The sequence below is a fragment of the Copadichromis virginalis genome, linkage group LG22, assembly GCF_057382275.1.
Source record: "Copadichromis virginalis isolate Kocher_CV1m ecotype Utaka linkage group LG22, C_Virginalis_male_GT1.1, whole genome shotgun sequence".
Taxonomy (NCBI): domain Eukaryota; kingdom Metazoa; phylum Chordata; class Actinopteri; order Cichliformes; family Cichlidae; genus Copadichromis; species Copadichromis virginalis.
In genome coordinates this window covers 12,612,390-12,639,287 of record NC_140638.1, presented here as the reverse complement: position 1 = coordinate 12,639,287, position 26,898 = coordinate 12,612,390, and the positions used below count along the sequence as shown (strand labels likewise).

The window sequence follows — 26,898 nt, the reverse complement described above, 5'->3', positions numbered from 1 at the left end:
GACAAGCAGATAGAAGATCTTGCTGTCTGTCAGTCAGGAAGGTCAGTCAAAAAATTCCTTGCAAGCCACTTTGCATATAGACCCGTGGAATAAAGAAATACAATATATTTTTGCTTTTGCGTGGAGCTGCATCAGTGACATGTAAGCTTATAAGCATACCGTAGGTGTCTTTATGCAGTCCTGCTCCTTTGGCAATTTCAACTTTTGTATTGGATTTTCACAGGTCCAAATAGGCTCCAGCATCATACACGTTTTATATTTTTTATGAATAAGTTATATCACAAATTCCAGTTACAGAATCTGCCAGAATACGGGGAGTCTAGAATTTATTCACTCATTTACAAACATAGCGGTAAAATTTGGGTATTTTCTTGGATACTTTCTTTCTGAAAGGGAGATCTGAGACGATAGATACACCAAAAGACCCAAATTGTTATGACAATTGCTGCCAATTTTCCCTACAATATTTTTTTTTTTATTGTAACGTATTCGGTAGAGCTGCTCTGAGGGGCCCAGTGGTGTATGTTCATTCACTCTGAAGCCAGAGTCAACAGACAGTTAGCTTAACATAAAGAACAGAAGCAGGAGGGGCTACTGTACTGTCTTTGTCTGAAGGTTACATCATATCACCCTACCAGCTCCTCTAAAGCTCATTAAGACGTATCATTATTCCTTTGAGTCACCTTTGATTTAAATGTGTTCGCTTTATAGTTTTTAGATTTCAAATAAATTCATTAGCAACACATGAATTTTACTTTACACCAAAAGAGCAACCTTTAGGACCGTTTATTGCACTTGCATGCTTTTAGACCTTTTATAATGTTCAGTGACTCTCTGAAATGCCAAAGGGCTGCCCATTCATTCCAAGTCAGCCATACACATAATTTTATTAACCTCAAGTGATTTCTCTTCCCAGTGGCTTTTGACATTTCTGTGACTTTGCAAATTGCTCGTTGTAACTAAATGGCAAAGTATAGAAAATAAGGCAAATATATTAACCACAGGTTGGTAATCCAAATGAACTGTCCGACCAGGCGAAGGCCCTGTGGGTTATTACGAGTGTAAAACGCTAAATTAGATTTCTCTGTTTTTACAGGTATGGGAAAATAGTGTCAACCAAGGCCATTCTGGATAAGAACACTAACCAGTGCAAAGGTAAGTGTCTAGTTTTTGTGCCTTGTTTAAGTGCATTGACTGTCACTCTGTGGGTGTCCTGTCACAGGAGCCGCAGTCCAAACCTTTTTGTAAATTTCAGACATCGGCCGAGAAAGGTGCACACGGTAAATCAGTGATCTGGTGAGAAAAAGGATCTAGGTAAACATCTTGCTCTTGGAGGCGCTGGCCTGCTTCAGAGGATGATTAGAAAGGGAGCCACACTCTTAGCCTTTCCCTATCTCTTCCTCGATTTCCTGCTTTGTCGTACGGATGACAATCATTTGGAAAGAATCAGAATCAGAATCAGAATACTTTATTGATCCCTGGGGGAAATTATTTAAAGGGTGTTTCCATTAGTATCCGCGCAGTAATGCACATGAAATAATGACATTACTGGCTCATTTGAAATTGTTTCTGGGGCACACATACTACACACAATTACATGCTTGAACATATGCAGCCAATTAGAGGGCTAACAAGCAAGCAAAGATTAGATAAACTTCAGTTATTATCTTTGTCAAACTCATCTTCTTAGAACCTTGGTCAGCTGCCTTACAAGGCTGAAAATACTTTTTGAGGAATCAATTTTTTAATGATGAAGACCAGTGAAGTCTTAAGTGAAGAAATTGTGAAAGAGAAGAGAATATAGAGGGATGAGGGAGGGGAAAGGAAAAAAAAAAGATTAGTGTGCTACTTGCCCCGAGGTGTCTGGCAGCACTGTTTAAGAGCTATTGAAGTTCCATCAATACTTTTAATTGCTTTTTGTGGTTTCCCGGGCTCTGAAGTGTGGCCTTTCAAGGTGAAGCTGCCTTCTTAACCCTGTTACACACATGAGTATATCCTGCTGGGCATGCTCTGGGTCAAAATGTTGAGGAAAAGAACCTTTGCCTTTTAGAGGATAGGGAAAAAAGGCTGATTATCTTGGCAGGTCCTTTTTGTGAGTTCGCCTGGCCATTAAAGACAACACTTGGATGCCTGTTAGTAGCAAGGATATATCTACAGGTCACAGGACACAGAACAGAGTGGATTAGAGGGGACAGTGAGAGGTATAAAAAGAGGTGAGACAAACATCTTTGAATCTTCCTGGGTTGCGAATAAAAGAAATTAGATGTTTAGTGTTGTCCATGTCCAGCTGACCTGAGTTATGTACAACACTAAAAAAAAAAAAAAAAACATCCCAGCTTTTGTGGGAGACAGCATTTCCCATAACTCACCTTCCTGGAATGCAGGACTGCTGAGATGCCAAAAAGCAAATATAAGCAGACTTATTTTATGAGTGGAAAGGATGGTCCTGGTCTACACCCAGTCACAGAGAGGTAGATGGATACAGAAAAGTGGTGACGAAGAAGAGTTTGAGGACGAAGGGCTTAGTAACCTTGAAGAGAAATTTACAGTTCTTTAGTGTTTGAAAGGCAAATTGAGGTGAGGCAAAGCTGCACAAAAACAGGATTTTTGCCGTTTTTTGCTTCCCATTTCTGCCTGGGCATCTCTCCCAGTAACTGTTTTATATATATATCTATGTCAAATTACAACGTGAATGATCTTAGTGCACTTGAACACCAAGACCTTATAACGTTGCAGAGAGGATAAAAGATACGTCTGTTATAGTATTAAAAGTGGTACTTTTTAAATACATATTTATAATTACAAATGTATTTTTTAAAATATAATTTATTTTATTACATATTTATTTATTGATACTGTCATTTACTTATTTCTTTTATGTTCAATGGAAAATCTAAACCCATAAGATGCCCTGCTAGCAACCTGTTGACGGTGCACTTCACCTGTGACAGCTCTAACCTCTCCATAACCCTGACTTGGACAAGCGTTTAAGAAAATGGGATGGGACAAAATGGCAAAATGCATAACTATTTTTATTTTTTGGAGTGCAGCAGTTCTCTTTGATTTTCTTTGATCAAATACTTGGCGATGGTAGGGACAAGCATCTCCCAAAAGGTGAGCAGCTATCAAAGCGCAAGCGATCCAGGCAGGTGCACTGAAACCCGATGGGCTGCCGTCCGCTCCTCGTAACAAATCGAAATTGGCACACAGCCCCGATCTGGTCACGGCTTGTTTCCATTCATCTGACCCCCTGTATCTGACACTTGTTTAAATGTCAGGATGGTGGCTTACCTTCACTGTGCTACCATCACGCAGCTGTCTCTCTCCCTCCCTCCTGTCTGTTCTCCTTCTCCATCTCCTCTTCCCTCTTTTGTGTTATCTGTCTTTAGCTCAGCTCAGTGAGTGCACTGCCAAAACCATGTGAAAAATGGGCTAGAGAAGAGGTCAGTCATCTCTGAGAGAGTGCTATTAAGAGAGAATCAGCCATTGGAAAACCAAGCTAGTAACAGACCTTGTACTTGCTGACTAACGTTTGGGTGTTTATATTTTGTCAAAGAGTAAAATGTTCTTCATAACAGTCTAAAATAATTATGCTTTTGTATATACTGTACAAAGCATTGCAGAGACTAACTAATTTATCAGTTAATTAACAAAGACTTTAGATTAGTTACCACTGGATTGTTTACACTCATAAAAAACAAATGTCTCAAACGGCAGAGTTACCTGCTCATATGGCAAAAAACTTTCAAACGACTCAACCTTTTGAGAGCTCAGTGCTGTATGTCAAGCTGCCAACTGTAGGCACAAATATGTAATTTCTAAAAATGAAAGTATGAACCAGTAAAGATGATGATGATGGTGACGTAGATGATAGTGACTTGTGTGGGGGGGCGACCGTGGTTCAGGGGGTTGGGAAGCTCATCTTGTAACTAGAAAGTTTCCGGTTCGATCCTCAGCTCTGTGTGTCTTGGTCGCTGTGTCCTTGGGCAAGACACTTCACCTAGCTCCTATTGGTGTTGGCCAGAGGGGCAGATGGCGCGATATGGCAGCCTCGCTTCTGTCAGTCTGCCCCAGGGCAGCTGTAGCTACAACTGTGGCTTGCCTCCACCAGTGTGTGAATGTGAGAGTGAATGAATAGTGGAATTGTAAAGCACTTTGAGGGTCTCGAAAACCGCTATATAAATGCAATCCATCATTATTATTATTATTATGATTGTGTGTCCAGCACATCGACAGATGTTTGAATGGATTGAGATCTGGGAAGCTTGGAGGCTAAGTTAGTGCCTTAAGCCTGTTATTGTGCTCCTCAAACCATTCCTGAATTGTTTTTGCGTTATGGCGGGGTCCATGATCCTGCTGAAAGAGGCCACAGCCATTGGAGAATACCATTCCCATGAAAGGGTGTACATGCTCTGGATTTTCCAACCTTTTAGCCACGGCACATATTTCACTTTAGAAAAATCGCACGGCACACCACCAAACACAAAATGTTACAAAAAACATATTGATAATTTTTCTTCCACGGCACACCTGATCATTTCTCACGGCACAGTGGTTGGGAAACACTGCTCTAGAACAATGCTTAGGGAGGTGGCATATGTCAAAGTAATATCCATATGGTTGGCAGAACCCAAGGTCTGCCAGTAGAACATTGCCCAAGCCATTACACTGCCCCTGCTGACTTGCCTTCTTCCCATAGTGCACTCTGGTGCCAGGTGTTTCCTAGGTATGCAACGCATCCTGACAACATCTAGCCATCACGATTTGTCCCTTGTGAAGTGCGCTTAAATCTTTATGCTTTCCGGTTCTTCCTGCTTCTAACACATCAACTCTGTGGACAAAATATTCACTTGCTCCCTAATATATCCCACCCACTAACAGGTACCGCAATGAAGAAATAATCAGGGTTATTCACTTCACTTGTCAGTGGTCATAATGTTATGCCTGATCGGTGTACACTGATGACAGGGAAAAGTTTGGTGGGTGAGCTGCTAATGACGCACGGATTTATTCACAAACCTCTGTAATGACAAGCTCAAATAAGCAGGTCACAAGCAAGTAGCCTCAATAAGAATACTAGTAATCTCTTAACAACACAGACACAGTGCTTCCCTTTAATACCCCTCAGGAAAAGTGGTTTTGGGCACTCGGTTTTTCTCTTATCAAGCAGCACATACTTGGAATACAGCACCCACAGAATTAAGGAACACGATGTTCTTTACTTTTTTCTTTAAATCTAAGTGCTTATTGGACAATCAAGCAAGTTGCGATGATTTGCTTGCATGATGAGCTTTCCCTGAATCTATTCATAATACCTAAAATGTACATTCTAGCTTTGTTTGATAATTCTTTAAGAAATGACTGTTCCACCCTATAAAAAGAGTGATTTTGAGCTTAAGACAAAAGCTAGTTGATATGTGAGATGGAGTGCTGAGTGTGGGAGTGGAGGCTGTCTGTTGTGGTAATGCAGAAAAACAGAGATGATGCTTTTGTGTGCTTACAGGTCAGGTGTTTGGGAAGTGTGTAGTTACCGTGCATAGAAAAACGAAGCAATACGGGCACCTAACTAATGTGCATATATGCCTTGTTTCTCCATAACCGTACATCTGTATATACATTTGCCCTCAGTAAATGAGTGTGCACCGTAAAGTACTGCAAAGCCTTGTTTGAAGTACCACATCATAAAAACTACACTCCAAGACCATGTAATATACCTCTCCCACGCACTCAAACACAAAGGGCACACTCACACACACACCGAAAGACTAATGGTACCCCCGCACTCACTCCCCATCCATTTGCCTGAGGTGTGTTCGACTCTTGCAGCAGCAGTGGCTGCGCAATAGATCTATCAGTCCTCTTCCTAACTTCACAGCATGTGTGCCTGCGTGTCTGCCTGTTCTGGCTGCTCTCCTCCACCACCTCACCACGCAGGCCTTTCAATGAGCCTCTCTATCTTCCCAGCGCTGACTCACTCCCTCACTGCCTCCCTTGCTCGGTGAGACACTCACACACACACACACACACACACACCTGTACTCTTACAAGGGTGCACAACAGTTGCATGTAAGCCGTGCGTTCCGATAAATGCACGCACATGCTTTGGATGTAGCCCAGTTCAGAGAGGAACAGGAAGTTGTGAAAGGGCTTTAGGGTTGTCAAGAGCTGCAGGTAAGAGGAGGCATTCAGCTTTTCATCTCTCCCTCTCTCTCTCTTTCTCTCATGCACCTCCGCACTCTCACTCTGCTTCTCCTTCTCTCTTCATCTCTGTTTTTCTCTCCCCCTCTCATACTCCATCTATATATCTGTCTCTGCACTTTCACATAAACTGTAGAAATACAGCAGAGATTTGGGCTTTACATCACAGATGGAGTGGGGGATTGAGAATGGCAGAGAGAGAAAGGAATAGATTGCGAAAACCCAAAACCGCTCATTTGCCATCCATGCCCACAAGGGCCTCTTAAAAGGCAGCGGCGGCATTTGAAATAAAGCAGGGCTGACCGAATGGAGACATTTTATTTTTCCTGCCAGAGCCCGGAGGCAGAGGAAATGACCTCAGCCCTTTAAAGGACCTCCGTTTCCTCCTCCGCTTCTGGGAGATAAGACTGTGCTGAGATTCACCGGCCCGACTGGCGCGCTGCTGCGACGGCCCACCGCACTGAATTGTGGGAGATAGATGAGATGAGATAGTCTCTTGTGGCTGTGTGTTCGGCAGTTTGTTGTTGTACATTTCTTTGCCCCGTAACTTGCCGTCCATTTTACATGAGGATGCTAAAAACTCACAAGGGCATTACATGAACTGACATCTTGAAAGAATTACTGTCGCCTTTACGCTATTATGTGGGTGAGCTGTTGTAAAACATGCTAACCTCTTATTTTATCCCTGCAAAGTTAAATCATGTTTGAAGTCTCCAGGCATTTGATTTAAAACTTAAAGAAGTAAGTACAGTATGTTTGACTGAAACCCTAATTAGTGTGTATTGGAAGCAGAATGTCTTCCCTGCTCTTTGAATGCTCAACTTGATCAATTTCGTCTGACTGCTCAGCATGTGCAGCCTCGGTTTGGTGCAATTTAAAAGCCTGTCAGGAACTTGACCATTACGTTCTGAAGCATCTAGTGCCCTTACCACAACGACAACCTAATGGAGAAATACAGGCAACGTTGCATTCTATAAAAACAGATTTATTGCTGCATCAGTGCCTAAATAGAGTATTGCATGACTCTCAGCATAAGGGCTATTGATGAATGAGGTGACGCTGATCAAAAAAGGCCTGTTTTTCATTGTCATGTGCATGTGTATTGGTGCTGGCGGTGGGGGTGGGGGAGAGACCAGAGTGCTTTCTGAATCCGTTATTGGTTTCTCATTAGAGGGCCAAGATATAAACATTTGTCTATGTTCTGCACTGTGCTGGTGCAATTAAGGATTCTCTTTGCCGCCCCTTCTGCCCTTTGAAAGTGAATTATGTGCAGATGAGAATCTTGACTGAAGTGTGGCCAACAGCAGACCTTTTCCAAATGCCTCTGCTCGCTCAAAGCCATTCCAGAAAGACGCGATATCAGCCGAAGGAGAAAGCGTGTGCTGTTCCCTGCTTGCATTGCGTATTAATGACTCTAATTAGCAATAGCTGAGAGATAATCACATCGATCTGGACAGATTCAGCATGCAGAACGTCACTGGATAACATCTGCAGGCTTTGTTAACACCCCCTATAGCACATACACATAAATCTTTTTCTCTTTTTAACCCCCCGCCCCACCATTTCCCAATCACTCTGCATTCCACTACATTCCAAGTTGGCAGTTTACCAAGAGGCTGTCTGATTGGCCAAGATTGTCATAAATACAGTCGGGCCAAAGCCATCGCATTCCTTGAGCCTCTGACCTTTTGTATCCCTTCCATTTCCTGTGTTGTTTTTGTATGCAGTGTGGTCGTCTCCTGTTTATGCGATTGCATTTTTAATTCTTGTAAGTGTACAGTCGAGGTCATGGTGAGGTGATAACCAGGAGCCAAGTTTTCCCAAGATGCTTTTTTTAGACACAGATCTGTTGCAAAATTTGGGAAATTTGTTCATTTCTAATTTGTTGTTGTTGACTGCCTCTCCTCTGGATCTAAACAAAGAGAAACATCTAGTATTAATTGGAGTGGCAGACTCTTGGGAATCTCCGTTCCAGGTTTTTGTTTCTCATCATTGTCTCAATCCATTTTTACATCACACACATGCCTGAATTCCTTTCCTTGTCGTGTTTGTTGACAAATGCCTCAGCGGACCCTGTGAAAGTTGAGGAGGCGTACCTCCAGTCATCTCTTATCCTGGACCTAACCCATGGATGGCAGGGGAACCACTATGTGAGATACGGCCTTGCACTGACCTGCCAAAGCCCTGGCCCCTTGCACATCCCCTGACTAATGATCATGCCCTTGATTAGTTAAGGAAGGCATAAATCATAACTGCAATGCAGAGGAAAGTTAGCTGGGGGCGGCCAGGCCGTTCCTCATGAATGACTAACAGATGCAGGACAAAAGAAATGGGCTGCATAGTTGTTCGGAGGAATGGGACAATCTGTCTTTGTCCAGATTTTAATGTTTGTCTCTACCTGGAGATTTTCCCCATGTTCCTAGGGCACTTGCTTTTCATTGATCCGGCTTTGTTCAAATATTAGCCTGCCTTGCTGGTGGTGCTTTCAAGCCCTAGTACCTGACGTGATTACATTGCTTATTACAGACTGCTGCTCAAATGGGGATAATATGGTGCCGCAGAAGATGGTACCCCGTGTGAATATTAAGGTTAGTAATATCCAGGTATAGTCAGAAAGGAGGGAGAGCAGGTATTTTAAGATGCTCACTAAGTGAAGTGAAGCTGTGAAGGAAGGACTGCACCTGTTCTTTGTGTAAAATTATGTGATTATGCTCCTTGTGTTTTCACATCAGCGTGTGCCGTAATGAGTAACTATTCAAGGCTGTTTGCCGTTCTAACTCTTAAGTGTGCGAATGTGCATCTTCAAGTGTGGGCATACTTCTATGGTAGAGTTTTAGATATGTTAACATGTGTGGCTGTGCTACACATGCATTTCCTTTCTGGCAGTTACCGGTTTCTTTGTGTGTGTCTGTTAGGGTTGCCAACTCCCTGAAAAATAAATAAGGGACACCTCGTGGCCAGGGCCGGGCGACCCAGTTGTCTTCACCCTTCCCAGTGTGGTGAATTTTCTAGCTCTTTTTTTGTGTGTGAAATTATTTTTTTAACCATTTCACTTGAATTTGATTTAAGTAGATGTGTATTCTTTGTGATATGAACACATGTGAAACAAATGATCATTTAGCCATTTATTTTTTAGCTCAAAATGACAACATTAACACAATAAAACAGGTCTCCTTCTTAAACAGAAGCCTGTCATGCTTAACTTTTGAGAATATAAGTAAATCTTTCTTTAAAAGAACTCTGTCCTGCTTAACTTAAAATAATAGAAAACAATAGAAAGAAAAACATTCTTGTAACAGTGCTCATTTAGTGCATTTAGTACAATTGGCTTAATGCTAATCAGCTGCTCCTTTTTCCAGCCAGGTGTTTTCCTTTTCCCATTTTTCCCTTTCTCTGAACAAACATTGCTGCTCTAATGCTGGGCTTACACTGTGCGGTTTTAGGCCCATTTTGAGCCGATTTTTGAGTGATCGGACCGATTTTGGCCTTCATCGTGCATCGTGTAGTATACGTGGGGTAACGAGAAGTGATTAACACCTCACGACCAGCTCCCGATCATCAATCGCTCGTGAGGGTCTCACCACAGCCGCTCACACTGCTCGCGCGCAAACACGTAAACGTTGGTGTAAAAGATGGAGCAGCACGGCTGTGCAGCGTGTGATCTGGACACAAGCAATGGAGGCACACAACCGTGAAAATAGTTGGATTTACATTGCTGCTCAGTCACAGCTGCCCGATCAATGTTTTTCATTAGCAATTTAGCAAAGTTGATGGTGGTGGTGTGCGTGTCTGTGTGAGTGAGTGAAAGACGGAGAGAGAGAGCGCGACAGATTTTCTGTTATAACCTTCATGTTATGGAGGCACAGTGTGAGCACTCAGGTCGCATCAGAGCATCGGGCGGTATAGTGTGAGACCCTGCATCGTGACCTACCAACTTCTAACCCCTGCGAGTCAATCGTGCAGTTTGAGCAGGAGCTGAATAACGTGACTGAAAAAATCGCACAGTGTTTGCCCAGCTTTAGGTGTACTGTCATCCGAGACTTGCACCGCAGTGTCGGCGTTTGTTTCCCTGTTGGCCATGCTTCTTGTTGTGGTCATCTGTTGTCTTCCGGTATTTTCTCCGTAAGCGACCTTTCCTTGACCAATGAGATGAGCGGTAATCTGAATTGTCATACTCGTAAGTGTGCTGTCAGCTCATTGGTCACAAAGCAGGAGAGGGGCTGGGAATTATGTTTTCAAACAAAGCGTTAATTCCATTAAAAGTTATAGACTACTTTTGATTCTCACTGTATTACGGGACAAAGTGCGTCCCTTATTAGCTCAATACGGGACGTGTACTTTTGTTTCGAAATACGGGACGATTCCGTTTTTTAAGGGACGGTTGGCAACCCTAGTGTCTGTGTGTGTGTCCTTGTGCACTTGTAGGTGTTCATTCTTAGTGTTGGCATTAGTGCTTTGCAAATGTGAGTGTGTGTTCTTTCAGATATCTGTGTGTGGGTTCTGTATAACCACTCGGTTTTTTGCTACAGATCTCATTTTAACAACCTCTTGACAAGTAATTAACACCCTTCAGGTCTCAAACCTTTCTCAAGTGCTCTTCACATGTTGCACCAAACACATCAGGGTTTTGCTATTAAGCTAGCAAGCTAATGATGCTACCAGAAGAAGGATGCACCTCTGCTTTCTGTGGGTTATTTTTTTATTTCTTCCACTCAGTGTTCGTCTACTTTAAATCCTTGATAGCTGTAATGAATGTATGAATAATTTAGTTTTGAATGTCTCTTAAACTTCATGAAAATAATCTTGTGCCTTCAGATAACTCTGATTTAATGCTATAAGCTAGGTCCTCTTTTTGTCCTGATACCGTTTCTTTTTTATGCAATGTCAATGTAGAACTACAAATTCATGCGACATATTTTAAGTTGTTGCTTCTTATCCTGAATTTAGCTCGAAAATGCAGTAGAAGCCATATGGTGGTGTGCTAGAGCTAATGAGTGTGAATAGATATGAGTTAATTAAGGACTAAAAGAGAGAGAGCAGAAATGAAAAATGATGAACAGAAAAATGAAGATGTAAGAAATACTGAGCTAGAGAGGAAGGATTACTGTGAACCCACATGTTGTTTAGATATTTAACCTGAGAAGAAGTTCATCTTATATTAAACTGTAATGTACGTTATGTCCCTGAATCAGTATGACCAGAACAGTTTGTGAGTAATACTTGTTCTTTGGCACTTACTATACTTTCTGAAGAATTGCATCAAAGGAGAAGGTGTGTTAATAACATCAAGATTGCTTTAATGGCCGTCTTTTTGCAAATATTTCCATGGAAATATAATATACAAGGCAAAAATAGATTTTTTACAATTCTAACAGGGCTGAAAGTCCGCTTATTAACTTTTATTCTTCAGCACAGTCTGAACTTTCTTAGGCAAGCTTTCTTGTCTTTTTAAAAAAGTATTCAGGAATAGTTCACTAGGTTTCTTGAAGGATGATCTCTTTGGATGTTAGTTGTCTTTAGTTCTTTTCCCACACTGCTTCAATAATGTTGAGGTCTTGGCTCCTGCAAGGCTAATCTATGACGGATCATATTCCATTGTGTTTTTTTTCTAGACATGTATGGTTGTACTGCATTGGCGGTGTGTCTGGGATCATTATTGTGCTGAAAAAGTAGGCCAATCAGATCCTTTCCGGGTAGTATTGCATGATGTGTCAAAATCTGCGTTCATCAATTTTGAAAAGATCCCCAACACTACTAGCTGAACTGCAGCCTAAACCATGACAGCGCCATCACCATGGTTTATAGATGGCTAAAACACTCACTATTATACCTCTTTCCTGGCCTACTTGAATTAAATATTTCAATTGATATTAAATATTACACTGATTGAGGATTTTTGGATTCATCACTCCATGAGACTTGTTGCCACTGATTTTCAGTCCAGTTATTGTGTTATTTGGCATACTTTAGCCTTTACTCACTGAGGTTTCAGAGAACAGCAGATGGATCAGCCCAGATGGATCTCCAATGTCCTGTGTCAGGTTTTAGCTGGATTTTTTTCCTGCTTTCATGTCAATGGGACATACATAGTTTTTTTTAAGCGGCCACTTCTTTTGAAACACTGCACATCATGCTGATATATACAAATATACGTTTTCAGCTAATATTTCTTTGGGAATTCTACTCCTGCACCATCGAGAGCATCCTGACGGCAAACATCTGCACCTGGTTTGGGAACAGCACCAAGCAGGACAGACGAGATCTGCAAAGGGTGGTGCGCTCGGCCGAACGCATCATTCAATCAGAGCTCCCTGACCTGCTGTCCATCTACACCAAGCGGTGCAAGTCCAAAGCTAGGAAGATTATGATGGACCTCTCCCATCCCAACAATGGACTCTTCTCACTGTTGAGATCTGGGAAGCGCTTCCGCTCCCTTAAGGCCAAAACAGAGAGAATGAGGAGGAGCTTCTTCCCCCAGGCTATTTGGGCCCTGAACCAGGTGTAGGACTGGACTCTCCCACACACATCACCACACGCACCACCACACATTTCCTATAATCCTATAATTCCTATAATTTATAATCTTTATAATCTTTATAATCTCTTCTGCTATTTGCACATTCTTTACTGTAAATTCCTAAGTTAATTTGTAAATTTTGTAGTAACCTGTAAATTGTAAATATTGTAAAACTTTTTTTCTGTCATTTAATGGTCGGGCATTGTACAGCTACAAGCATTTCACCCCCATGTCATACTGTGTATGGTTGTGTGTGTGTGACAAATAAAATTTGAATTTGAATTTGGAATCATCTCAGTGGTTTAAAAAAAATACTATTTTTTGGCATTTTTTAGAGATTGAAGTAAAGAAATGGCAACTAATCATGTGTTTTGTGACAGGCTACTAATACACACCTGGTTAAAGATATAATTTTAAATTGGTTCTTTGCCAAAAATAATTTCACTGCAAATTCTATGGAGAAAAAAGGTGAAAAAGGGGGGAAGAAAAAGAAACAAATGTCTGGCTCTTGGGACCAAACTACAAAGAAATAAGGGGTGGCTTAAGACACAGTCCTGTACTTGGATATACTGTTGGATTATTTTATTTATTTATTTACAGCTCATGTCCAGTTTGGCTTCTGCACAATGAACTGCCACTGCCCCCCCTCTTGGCCGTAAACCCTGGCAATCTGCCCTCTGCAGATCCCCGCTCCCACTCTCTGACAAGGACAGTCCTACATCTGTGAGAGAAGACGACAAGAAATACAATACAACCAATAGGCTCGCTGCTTCAGCCCGAGATGAATGCCTTAGCTATAAATCCATGTTGCAGGGTTGATAAGTTAATTGCCTGTATTGCTATCTCGTCGCCAGCGTCTAATATAAAAGAGCCCAGTGTGAGAGTTATTTTACAACAAATTGGTATTGTCTCTAAGTACAAGGCCAGTAGGACAGTGAATCTGGACAAGAAAATGAGGAAAATTTACTTTGAGTGGCTCCAAGACCTGCTCTCTGCGTCTGTGTATTAAAACAATCTTAAATAACTTTTTGCACACTGAGTTTTGAGTTGTTTTGATGTTTGCAGATGGTTTAAACAGCTGTTTGTTTTCAGGCTGTCAGGTGTATACGAGGGTGTAGGATTGCGGAGAAAGTGTTTGCTTATGACTTGTCACTTCGACGCAGCATTAATGCACAGACAGTTGTGATGTGGTCAGAAGTACAGAGTGCTGAAAAAAAATATGCATTGCAGATGTTTCTCTGCGGGATCTTTAAACATCGAGATAGATTTATGATCCTCCCCTGTTGACTTACTCACCCACACATACACACAAAAACAAGAAAGTTAGAGGTCGCACGCAAGCACTCGTACACGCCCATTCAACAAACACACAGGCAGAGACGCACACTTTTACGCGCACACACACACACCACCACATGGTTTAGTGGAGGGTAGCCGCAAAATTTATCATCAGTCAGCTGCTGGTGGTGCAGGATAAATGGAGGAGGACACAGGAATGTAGCCCCAGTGAGGATGCTCTCCTCCGGGTTTGGAGTGTGACCAAGGCGGTCTTGGCTTGGCCACAGTTAGTCACGGATGCCAACTCGCTTTTTGAAACCGCTGTTTTCTCCCTTAATGTTTGCACAGCTCGCCGCAGTCTCCCAAAGCCATCACCCACCCTCCCTGCAGGGCAAAAGTGCTGGTTAAACCCTTGAATGGACAAAAGAGATCCATACTTGTAAAGCCAATGCCAAATTTCAAAAGAGTAGTTTTATTTATGTCTACTGCATCCCAAGAAAAAGCACCAAATGTCAGACTCAAGAACAAACAGCAGAAACTTGCATGCTAAAACAAAACAGATCAATATAATGACATCAATTCAGGGTCTTGAAATTTCTGATAGACCTTATTTTTTTAGTTCTTATTTTTTCCTGTTAAGACACACATAAGTAATTACCATTCTCAAAATGTAAAAAAAAAACCCCAAAACATCATTTTTATTCAACAGGAGACGGATTAACTGAGTAATAATGTGAGCACTGTACAAAACTCTATATGCAGCAAAAGCACAAAAAGTGTTTGTACAGTCGTATTGCTGCAGGTAGAGTGAGGCTGAAATCATACGGCAATGAATCCATTAATCACAGGAATCATATTAGAGCATTGTTATGCATGTTTGTCAATTGAGTGGCCTATCTATTTCCTCCATTAACCATAATTACTTTAATACATGCAAAGCTGGAATTATACACATACATGCAACTACAATGATTAATCATCCACATGCAACAGCAGCAGCTTTAGAAGTCATCTTGATGACTCACAGCGACGTAAACAATTACGCTGTTTCCCCCTGCACACCATTGTAATGCCCCGTGACTTGTCGTTGATTCATTATTCATACTTAGGGCATTATTATTCCATTGTGCGCTGTGCAAAATGGGATCATTAGCACTGAATATGAGAATGTGAAAAATGGATATATTGGGGAAAATTGTGGTGGATATTGTAGGTAGAAAACCCTAAACAATCCTGACTATTAGCAGATAAAGAATAGTAATTTTCCCCAAAGTAATTAGGATTAGCATAATATGACAGTGAATGCATGAATGATGCATACTTGATTGATATGTCGATGCAAGCACTGTAATGAGTCCCTTATCTCCACTCTCCAATGTAGGCTTTTATGCAGAGCGTAGCCCAAGGTGGCATCTACTGTAGTTCTACACCTCCTTAAGGGGACTGTATTAAGGAGCGCCCTGCGTCTCACACACACATTCATACAAAAGCAGTCACTGAGCAGTGCTAGCGTCTATCATGTAGTAACTGATTGAGGATGGTCCTTTTATCTTGACAGGCTCCCACTTAGAGCCAGACCAGGAAATATGATATGGCAGCTCATGTTCTCAGAGAGACTGTGTGTGTGTGTGTGTGTGTGCGCGCGCGCACGTGTGTAGGTAGGAGGGTGCCATGCTCCGAGTGTGCAAGTGTGGATATATGTGTCCTTCAGCAGCACTTTGCGTCAATCTGCATATTAGCGTGCAGCTGCACAGCATTATCAACAACCTCACATGTCGTCAGTCACTTTGAGCTGTTTTTAAGTGACAGCTATCGATTGGAGGGTTGCGTTTGTGCAGAAGCATCAAAGCAGCACCTTGCCCTCTGCATCCCACTTGAGATTGTAACTCTAGAGTACCCGCATCGAATGCAGCACCAGTACAGCATGTACTTGGCTTCGGAAACTCATTCTTCAAGCAACATCTGCGTGCATCTGTGTGTAGGTGGGTGTGTGTTTGTGTTCTCTAAGTGTGTGGAATGTGATGTCTTAAATTGAGCGCCACATTGTTTCTTGACCCTGCAGCTTTCTCACAACTTAATGGAGTTTTTTCCTGTTCAGTGACTCACCGAGGATCTGTGTATTGAGTAATTGTGTGCATACTTTACAGTGTACAAGTACACTGTATAAGTAAACAAACAAGTACATACAGAGCGAGTCTTTGAGGATCATTTTATTGAAATTACAGGAAGAGAACTGCTTTCATGTCTAATAGTATTAAATAAAGCTGATACTTATATTTAATGTGCATTGTTGTGTTATATTTGTCTATATGATTAGATTTATTTACCTTTTACTCCACTATATTGGAACCAGTATCTTCTTTTTTCTCAAATCAAATTGCAGTGTCGGTGTGGCTTTAAGAAAAGCAATAACCTGTTACTGTGCATAATCCACACAGCATAATCATAATTACTTTAAAATAAAATTACACTGTTTTTGATGAAGTCGTATCACTTGGGGTAATTATGTATGTTACCAAAAGTTGTTATTTTTTCCTTTTTCCGAGCGATTATTGCAAATCTTAGCAAACTAGGTAACGAGTATTCAGCTCTGAGAGGGGAACCAAACATAACAGATGGATTGCTGACGTGTTTTTAATCACCAGTGTTAGCTTAACAAAAAAGTAATCTACATACTACTATTAATTTTCAATGCTACTTCCATTTAGCCTAATAAGGTACAGTATGAGGCACTAAATTATATGTTTATATCCCAAACAATTATGTTCTTTTCAGTTCAAAATATATTATATCTAATGAGGAATTCATTGAATATTTCCTTACACAAGTATATAAGAAAGCATATGTAGTAACAGATAAATCATGAATCTAAATTCATAGTAGAAACATAATGTATAAATTGTTTCTTTATGACTTATTGCTTAACTCTAGACTTTTAAAACTCCAACAAAAGAGCTCATATATCTATACAAAAACTGAAAGACTCAGGCTTTCTATAACCTCTATAACCATTCAGCCCGATAAAAGCACAAATAGTCTTAAAATGTCTCTGTATCTCTCAATTATTATTTTCCTTTTCAACAAAAAAAGCCTTTAACTCTTTTTACCCTGTGGCTACAGTTCAAACATTCCACATTACAGAATCATTATACGAATATCAGCTGCAGTAACTTCACATTGGAAGAGCAAACTGGATCTTTTACTGAGTGTCAATTCAGGCTTTTTGAGTGTATTTGACTGACCTGAAATCACCCCCTTCCTCAGTCTGCCTTTCTTCTCTACACACCTTTTCACTTGCCTCCACCTTTCTCCCGCTTCTCTCTCGGTTTAGAGAGATTTGAATGTAGGTCAGCAATCTCTGAAATCCTCATCCAAGTTTGATAAGTGCACTCCAGGTGGTAGTCGGGTAAATATTAAATTTGTAATTGGGGGTTCAAAATATCCACGATTTAAATATTCTGGTTTCTGATTGTTAAAGAAAATAAGCCATCGCCCTGAGGACCTCGATAACATAATATGTAGTTCTCTAAATGTGCTCGTAATACATTTTTTAAAGTGTTAATTTGTAGAATCTGCAAACATTTAAAGGGTCTGTTTACCCAAATGACCAGAGATGCCAAATGAAATTTTATTTTTGGCACTCACAGTAATGAAAATAGCATTTAAGCATTTCAAAGGCCTTTTCAGACAGTTACAGAGGAACACGGGTGTGATATGTTCAAGGGAATACTCTTAATAAATAATGAGTTTACTCTCATAACCAGTGTAGGTGCTTCCATGAGAGACACAGATGTCACTCAGCATCAGAAATTCACTTGATGGGAATTCTTTTCAAGTTGTCTCCACGAGGTGCGTGCAATAAGAAGGCTACGCTGTTTGATGTTTGTCAGTATGGAGTGAAAGAGTCTAAAGAAAATTCAGTTTGCCTTTCTGAAATGTAATACATAATAATAAATCCACAAAGCATACACAGCAGTCTGTTTGGATTGTTGTGATTATGGGTCTGCTTTTTGTGCAGCACCCAAGAAGAAGATATTTGGAGAAAATTGTGTTTTTATACCTATATAATATATAGTAAAGGTTTATAGACCTGTGTTGTACACTGTGGAGATATATGAAGGCACACTGATTTTGTATGCTGTGTCTGAAAATACGCATTAATGTCTGTTTCACAACAGCAAATAATCACTGGAATCCAGTGGAACTGGGAGGTCAGATAGTTGTCTCTTAATCAGGTCAATACAAATATCTGCATGGGTAAATATCACTGAAGACAGGAAGGAAAGATTTTTATTTTTTATGTCTTTTTGTAATTGGTTAAGCCAAAACCCTCAATTAAATATATTTTTAAAGCTCAGCCAGGCTCTCTTTAAATACGGATTAAAATTTCAAAATTATACGTTTGCTAATATAACAATGGGTGAGTGCACTGCGGCTACTTGGAAAAATAGTCCTTGATTGCATTTATTTTTAAGAAAATGACTGGTTTCTCTTAATATCGCCTGTGGACTTCTCATTCCGGCTCTTCATATTTCCACAATTAAACGCAGCCTCGCTCTAACAGCTGGCCATTAATCAGTCCTCGCGCTCGATTTCTCTTCCACCTCTAGTTATGATTTTCACATTACTCCACACTCGTTTGCCGCCGCCCGACAGGGAAGTGACCCCAACCCCCTTACCCCCAGTCGTCGCTACCGCCGCAGACGCGCACCTCAAATAATCGGGAAAGTGAGATGCTCGCATAAAGCTGCACACGGGCACACACGGGGTGAGAAAATAAGGCGTTGGAGTAAAGAACATGTATGATTGTATGATTGATGGTAAGTTGATGGGGTAACCGTAATGCCAAGTCCCCACCCCCAAACCCCTCCGCAGCCCCACCATCTCACAGGCATTATCCTTTTCTAATTACACTTTCCTTCTGAAACAGTGGATCAGAGGGCACCATTGACTGCTTTTAATCCGCCACCAAATTTTAATTAACACAGACGTGACCCCCGTCGCCGATACATACCGGAGAACGTCGAGATCACAATAACTCATAAATCACAGCCACAGATTTCATTCCCCCCGCTTTCCGCCGCTGATGAATTTCCAGATGGGGCCTTGTGGCTGTTAATGTCAGAAAAATATGCGAGAGAGAGAGAGAGAAAGCGAGAGACAGAAAGTGTGTTAGGGAAAGAAAAGGACGGAGGAAAAGTGTAAGAAGATGAACAGAAAAGCTAAATTGTAAGAAATAGTGTGTCTTTATGTCTATGTGAGAGAGATGGAGTTGAAGAAAGAGAAGGAGAAATGGCAGCAGCTTTGGTATGCTGTCAACCTTTGAGAGATTTGTTACCGGGGAGAGGATTATGGAGGCTGTGAAATGGGGTTGTGTTAATATGCCGGGTGTTGAGGAGCACGATGTGGGCCAGCCAGCTTCACAGCCTCCAGAAATCAAAAGGCTGAACAAGTGAAACGTGACGTTTTGAAGAATTAATTGACACATCTCCGCGTGTATGTGAGTGTATAGTGTGTGTAATATCCTTTAATCATTGATTTTAAATCACAAGCCTTTCATAAATAACCATTACTTTAATTAACCTACTTAATGAACTGAATGCATATGGGTTATCATTAAACAACAAACTGACAAACAGTGATGTTCCCTTATTCTTACGATACCGGTTGTCTTATTCGAGTGTGTATATCTGCGCGTTTACGCATGCATGCAGTGTATCAGACTACGTATGTGCGGAGGTGGAGGTGGGCAGGGTGCCGGGTTTTGTTATTACTAAATCGCTCATCCATGCTACTAATTAAGATGCATAGCATCCCCCTATGAACGTCAGTGTCGCTAATTATCAAACAATGTAGTGCTCACTAGATATGAGAACTGGCAGCCTCTGTAGTCATGTTACCAACCTATTACTGCTACAATTACCAAGTGCCTGTCATTCTCCTTGTTAGTCATCTGCCTTAATTTTTTCTTAACTAATGTCTTTTTTTCTTCCTCTCCTTCTCCCCTTCTCCTCCTTTCTGTCTCCAGGATATGGCTTTGTGGACTTCGACAGCCCAGCTGCAGCACAGAAGGCTGTGTCATCTCTCAAAGCCACTGGGGTGCAGGCCCAAATGGCCAAGGTAAGGAGTGTCTAAAAACAAGTTGGCGTCCTCACTTCCTCGTGCATTATCTTTAGCAATTTTTCGTTTTTGCTCATTCAGCTCCTGCCAGGTGTTTAGTATTGCACATTTAACAAACTTAACAAGTTTGCCATGAAGGACTTTTTATCTTGAAGAGAGACTCCTAAATGTGGGCCTCAAACTGCATTTGAGTGCCATTAGACAACAACTTGGGAAGTGACACTGGTGCATGTATGTCTCTGTTATCTTACTGATGCTGAAACTGGAGTCTAGCACAAGATACGTGAAATTGTGGATCACTTCTTTCCTGTGGTTATGTGGGCTTTTTGTGTTGTGTTTGACAGTATGCATACAGTATGTGCTGGATTACAGCACTCCATGGCACTTGTGGTTTCCAGTTAGTGAGCTGGCCCCTCTCTAACTGAGGTTTGACTAGTCGCTTGTGCTACGTTGTCGAGCGTTATTAGCCTGCTAAAGTGGAAGCAGATGAGACAAGCTGTTTGAGTAGTACAAAAAGGGCCCTAGTGAGTTGTACAATGGAGACAGGTTGATAGGCATATGTGGAGAGGTGTAGCTTAGAGGAAACTGCACACTGCCAGGGTATGATCTTATTCACCAATTTCCTATACAATCTTGTATTTTATGTCAACACTGTGGTTGCATATTTATTGTTGGGCATTTGGCTGTCTGACAGAAGAGCCGTTTTACCGGGAAATGCATTTCAGAGATATTGTTTGGTGTTTGGCAACCCTCAGGCAGTGATCATACTGTTCTTTTCCCATTTTTGTTCTCTAATTTTCTTCATTTCCCTGTTGACTGCTCTGAGAGTCACCATATTAGAAGGCACAGCAGGGCCCTCTCTCCGGACATCTATGACAGACAAGCCTGCCTGACTTAACCAGGCTATTCTTGTACCCGTCAAACATTTGTTAATGTCAGAATACCTTAATAGGTGAAGAAAATGTCAGTAGCACTGAAACAATAAATATGCTGATGACTATTTGAGGGTGCACCTTGAGTGATTTTTCTTGAGACGAGATGGCGTGCATTTGATCCAATCCAAAAATCCCCCCCTCCCACCCTCGAAACCGAAGAAGACCTGATGAGATGGGGAGCGGCAATGGCTCCGGTGAAGATGACAGAATTGATGGTAACGATGAAGGTGGCAATTATTTTGATCAAATGGGATGAGATCTGACAGGAGGAGATGATATTCCGTGTGGTGCTCAGGTGTGCCATTTCTCAAATGCGCCATTTGCCCGTTTCCTTTCCCCACCAGTGTCCTTCTTCCAATATTTATAAGAGGGCAAGCTCTCTGAATACTGATAAGAAACCATGCTCTTTGTCCATCACATTTTAAGACCACTCTTTGCATTGCTCCCCTTCTCTCAGTCAATATTTTCATGAGAGGGGGCTCGTGTCCCAAAACAAAAGAGCTGACCTTTATAGAAATCTTGCCGCAAACACATTCTCAAAATCATTTTCTATTAGCATTTGTGTATAATAGCTGATTTTTTTGAGTGCTCCCTTGTTCTGTTCGCACAAATGGTAAGACCAGCGTTCTCTGCTGCAGCTCTATGCTTTTATCACACTTGTGAGGGACATTAAGTAGTAGTTTGCTTTTATAGACTCCCTCTGTATCTCGCTAATGTGTCTTTACCAGGTATCACTGCCATCACTCTATCGACTCCTCACCCAACACTTCCAGCCTAGCCCCTCACCATTTCTTTTGCTTAGTGCCGTTTTCTCTCAGCATTGTTTTGGGTTTTGTTTTGTTTTTTTGGTTCTCCTGCACACACAAATATACAGACACACACACACATTTGTATTCACATCCACCAAGTGTTGCCCTTCGAGACATCCAATGAGCAGTTTTTCCTCCATCAATAATTAACAGCGTGTTATCTTTGTGTCTGCCTACCTGTCAAGGTGTCTCTCACACCCCACCCTCCTCCCGCTCGTTCTGTCATGCCGAGTAGCATTCCCGTAGCGGGAACGGATGAAAATACAGGTGAGCACCGAGGAGGGTGCAAATCAGAAAGACTACTGCTAACGCCGTGGACGGCTTCCACAATAAGAACATCCAGCCTCGTTCTCTCGCTCCCTCTGCTCCATTTTGTCACTCCACAACAAAGTAATAAACGAATCGCAAGTCGGAGCCAGAGGCTTTGAGCTCATTAAATAAAACTGTCACAGTAATCAAGTTGCACCTTTTTTCCTGCCTTGATGCCATTAAAACACTTTTATTAAGGTGCCTTATTTTAAACACAGCTGCAAACCAGGCAAGAAATGGAGAGAAAGGCAAAGGATCACTTGATTTCCTCTTCTTCCGCCAGTGAAGCAGCCCGCTGTCTCTCTCCTCTTACTCCCCTTGGAATTTGAAATACCAAGGCAGTAGAGATGAAACGTTACCTTCCTTTTGTTTTGCCCTCCCCTGGGGATGGTGACAGCGAGAGGGAGGAGAGGAGCCATAATTAAGACACCTAAAGGACACTTCCCCCCCGTGCATCCCTTCCTGTCACTCACCTCTACACAAGTCACAGATAAGAGCACTTAACATAGGTGTGGAGTACGTGTGTGTGTGTGTGTGTGTGTGTGTGTGTGTGTGTATTTGAATGTGACAGTGTATTATTATGTGCATGTTTGTCTGCACTACATTCCCTGAATTACACATTTTTTGCATCATTTTGTAACATTTTTTATATAATTGTAACTAATTTTTAATTTAAACTAGGATGCCTGTCATTTAATCTAAAATGGAAAATTACATTTTGTAAAACACACGTTATACCTTATTAACCTTATCACCTTGTCTTTGCGTACAAAGAGTTGAATGACGGGGGATAAGCTCACTTTAGTATAAAGAGTTGTGAAAACGACCGACTGGCTTCATCTAAGACTGAGAAATGAAAAAAACGTGGGGTGTATTTCTAAATCTGGAACAGGCACTTTAGCATTTTGCTTTCTAACTAGTCAAGCGTCTCTGTTCTAGCTATGCTCTTTGAATAAAGATCTTCACATCCATAAGTACAGCAGGTGTGTCGTGGGTTTGTTGAATTTTATCCCATTTCTTAAGAACATGACTGTCAGATCCTTTTCATCTGCACCTACCTCCTGGCACAATAGACTCTTCTTTTGTTCTTCATTTGTCCGATTTCTCAAATTTCTTAAGGACACACTGCACACAATGCCACAAAACACCAAATTTTCAGCTTAGATATCTTTGTAAATCTTGTTTCAAAAATACTATTTTATGTCTGTCAGTTTGTGTTATCATTGGCATTTCTGGCATAATTGAGAGGAAATTGGTTTTTTTGTGTGACAGACTACTAGCAACAAAGTTCCTACATATACAATTTTTAAATTGGTTCTTTGCTAAATTTTCTGTTATAAAACTGTCTCATCCTTTGATTTAAGTGCCTTTTGTAATCTCGAATGAGTCGGGTTTAAGTTGCTTAACGAACATATATATATACATATATGTATATGAGTAAAAAACCTGCTAATGTTCAAAGAAAAGCTTTAAAAGAACTTCAGAAAGGCTGGAGAAATACTGAGCAAAATCTAAAACAATGTAGCTTGGTTCAAGTCTTTTTCATGGTACTAGAACTCTTAGCAAAAAGGTGAAAGGGATGAATAAGTATTAACCAAAATGTATTAGTTTTCTTATTTATCAGTAGAGGTAGGCACAGATGACTGCTTATATAAATAACATGTTTTTAAATAAGAGGCGCTTTTATGCTGCTTTAAAAAAATTGTATAGATTAGTGTGATGTGTACATAAAATGTACTTTTTACATTGTCATTAACAGGCGCGTGTATGACATCACTAAAGAAGTATTAAAACATTCATATAGGCAGTATGACTTTATATAAATTAAGGTGGGAAAATCTGGTAAATCTTAACATAGTGTTCTAACAGGAGACCTTAATAGGATTCACTAGGGTAAGTGTGTTCGTGTTTTGTGCACTTGCCTCCTGGCACCATAGACTCTATTCTCTGAGAAAACCGACACATCGAGCAGACAGAATGATAACAGGTAAACGCCGCGTCTAGCTTCGCAGATGCAAACCTGTCAACCAGCCGCTCGCCTCACTCTCCACAGGCTGCCATTTTCCCCTTGAGCCAATCAGACTGAATTATGGGAAGGGCACCCTCGATTGTGGTGTCTGTGTCGGAGAGGTAATTCCGCCTGACAGCTGCTTGCTTTCAGACAACAGCCAGTCTTTATGGAAATCATCCCTCCCTATTCTCGCTCCAGTCGGCTTCTGCTGATAACAGCCCGGATGAAAACAAAGCTGTCCTTTTTGTATTTTCTTCTTTTTCTTTTTTTTTGACTCGTTCCTCTCGGCATGGACAACCTAGAATTAGAAAAAAACAACTCTGACACCCTATGGAGGCTAACCAGGTTCACCCAACTTTCTATAGCTAATTGTTATATGAACTTTGGATCTTGCTAGACATTGTCTGATACAAATAAATATACATGCATTATGTGAGAATAGTATACATAGTGTCAAAAGTGTCAAAACTAAACAATGGTGTTCATATTAGAGAATTTAAATAGTGGGGATGAAGACTTTGTGAATAGCATCTCCATCCTTACCCTTGTTTAAATAGCCGATATTTATAAGGTTCGCAGAAGCTGCAGGCAGACAGAAAGGCGCTACTTGCCCTTCACGTTACAGAGGGGAAATTATGCTAAAAGGATCATTAAAGTGCCTCCATGAAGTGAATCCCAAATGTTTATGATAACGCAGTGCACACACCGGCCCTTCAACCAGTAGTCACTGGCGAATGCTTCAGATGGTTTAACGGTGTGAAATGAACCGGAGTGTTCAGTCCTCCTGCTCGTTCCCTCTCTCCCTCTCATGCATTCTCACTTTCACTGCCTTTCGCTTGCTCTGTCTCCTCCACTGTCTTTTTCTTTCTCTCTCCCGGGGAAGGTTTTCTGTCAATATCACATTTATAGTCATGTGAAATGCACGGATCCCCCTATGGGTGGTCTGCAGTCAGTCAGCAGACTTTCTTATTATCCTTTAAAGGTGACTTCTCTGATGTCTCAGCTCCACTGGCACCCAGGACACCACCGTTCAGCTCAACACAGGGTGACCTCTGTATGATAATCAAAGGGACTTGACTGCGCTCTCACAGTTGGTTACTGACAACAGCTAGCCTAGCAGGCCTAGCCAGCATCGGTTAAATCTGGAGAAAATGCAGCTGGAATGCAGTGCATTGTGTATACCGAAGGATAATTGCAAAGACTTTGGGGATACAGGTGCTCACTCAGCAGCATCATTCACCTCGCTGTTCTCCACCTTGAATGCAGTGCCATTTCCCCTCTGACATCCACCTCAGCATTTGTTCACAAAACATATGGTGTCAGTGTGGTGATCAGCATTTTCCCCCGGAAGCTGCCATCAACTGAGACATCCTTATGATTATAGTCCCTCACAGCACCTCGTTTTCTTACATAGTGTTGTGCTCAAATTTTATGGATGTAAAGGATTCTTGTCAGCACATAAGTATAGTTTGGACATCGCCATAACCTGTAGGTTTAGACTGATTTCCTGCAAATGTCCCTTTCTTTCCTCACTAATTGTCATCTCCCTGAAAGTATGATATGACCACTTCAACATTATGTTGGCCCACCTTACTGTTGCCAATGTTTACCTTAACCTTAATCCCAGTGCATGTTGAATTTGAATTGCCAGATGTCCATATTAAAAACATACAGTGTATAAAAACAATCCTTGTGAGACAAGAACTGAGGCTTTACTTCACCTTGAATACTCAGTTTCTACCTTCTTTTTTTTTCATTTATAAAGCACAACACAACCACAAGGTCAAACTACACCAGTAGTCTAGTCAACATATGTGTATAAAAATGTGCACAAAACAGCATACTTGAATTGTATTAGGCATTTAATACACCCAGCACAGAAATAACCAACAATAAAAGGATGTTTTTTGGCAACAGCAGAATAACATTTTAGTAGACTCTTGATTATAGATGCACTGATTGCAATTTTCATGGCCGATTCCAATTTCCAGTTTGTTTTTTTTTCTGTGTGACCTCCTGATGCCGATTTTTGATGATTCCAGTTTACTTTCTAAGAGCTATAGAGGATGGGGTGTGCAAACAAAAACACATTTTCTTCTATGCAAACTTATTTTATTATTGTCATAATAAAGGAAGTTAAACTTCCAAGGTGAAAATAAAGTCCTCTGCTAATACAAAGAGGTACAAATAATTAACAGTAAATGAATTGCTGTACATCCACCTTTACTTGACCTTTTTTACCTTATCTAACAAAAGTAGGAGCAAAAAATTTTATGTCACAAAACAAATGTCAGATACTTTCCAGTGTGCTTATAACTTCACTAGATAACTGCTTTGATCCTTTGCTCATACCGAGGCTGCTGACTTGTGGCTGAGCTCTGGATAACTTTAGCCACTTTAAAGTTTCTTTAATGTCTGTGTCCAACCAGGTGAAGGTGATTTAGTTTTGTTGTTACACTTTCATGGTTATTCCCAGCCGTGTTTTGCTTTTGGGAATTTTGCATCGCTCACAGCGAAGAGCCTCCACACTACAACATGTTAGCATGTATCTGTTAGTCTATGCATGTCAGTTTGTCTGTGCTGTGTATGTGTTGTGCATGCATTTAAGCCACTGGCTCATAATTGGGCATACATAGTGCTGACGAGTCGGTCACCGGTCCGTGCCGAAAACAGGAAAAGGGACTATTCCTGTTCCTCGCTGGTCAATTGGTGCATCTCTAG

At 41.2% G+C, this 26,898-nt stretch overlaps 1 protein-coding gene across 6 annotated transcripts in view; it reads left to right on the top strand.

Annotated features, from left to right (window-relative positions):
* The window catches only part of LOC146682908 (RNA-binding motif, single-stranded-interacting protein 3-like), a 295,222-nt gene that overhangs the window by 146,013 nt on the left and 122,311 nt on the right, over positions 1–26,898 (top strand). For all 6 annotated transcript variants that reach the window (XM_085447120.1, XM_085447117.1, XM_085447118.1 and 3 more), the window contains 2 exons: positions 1,097–1,155; positions 20,022–20,113. In XM_085447120.1, the coding sequence (XP_085303246.1) occupies positions 1,097–1,155; positions 20,022–20,113 (151 nt within the window). The remainder of the gene's footprint in view (positions 1–1,096; positions 1,156–20,021; positions 20,114–26,898) is intronic.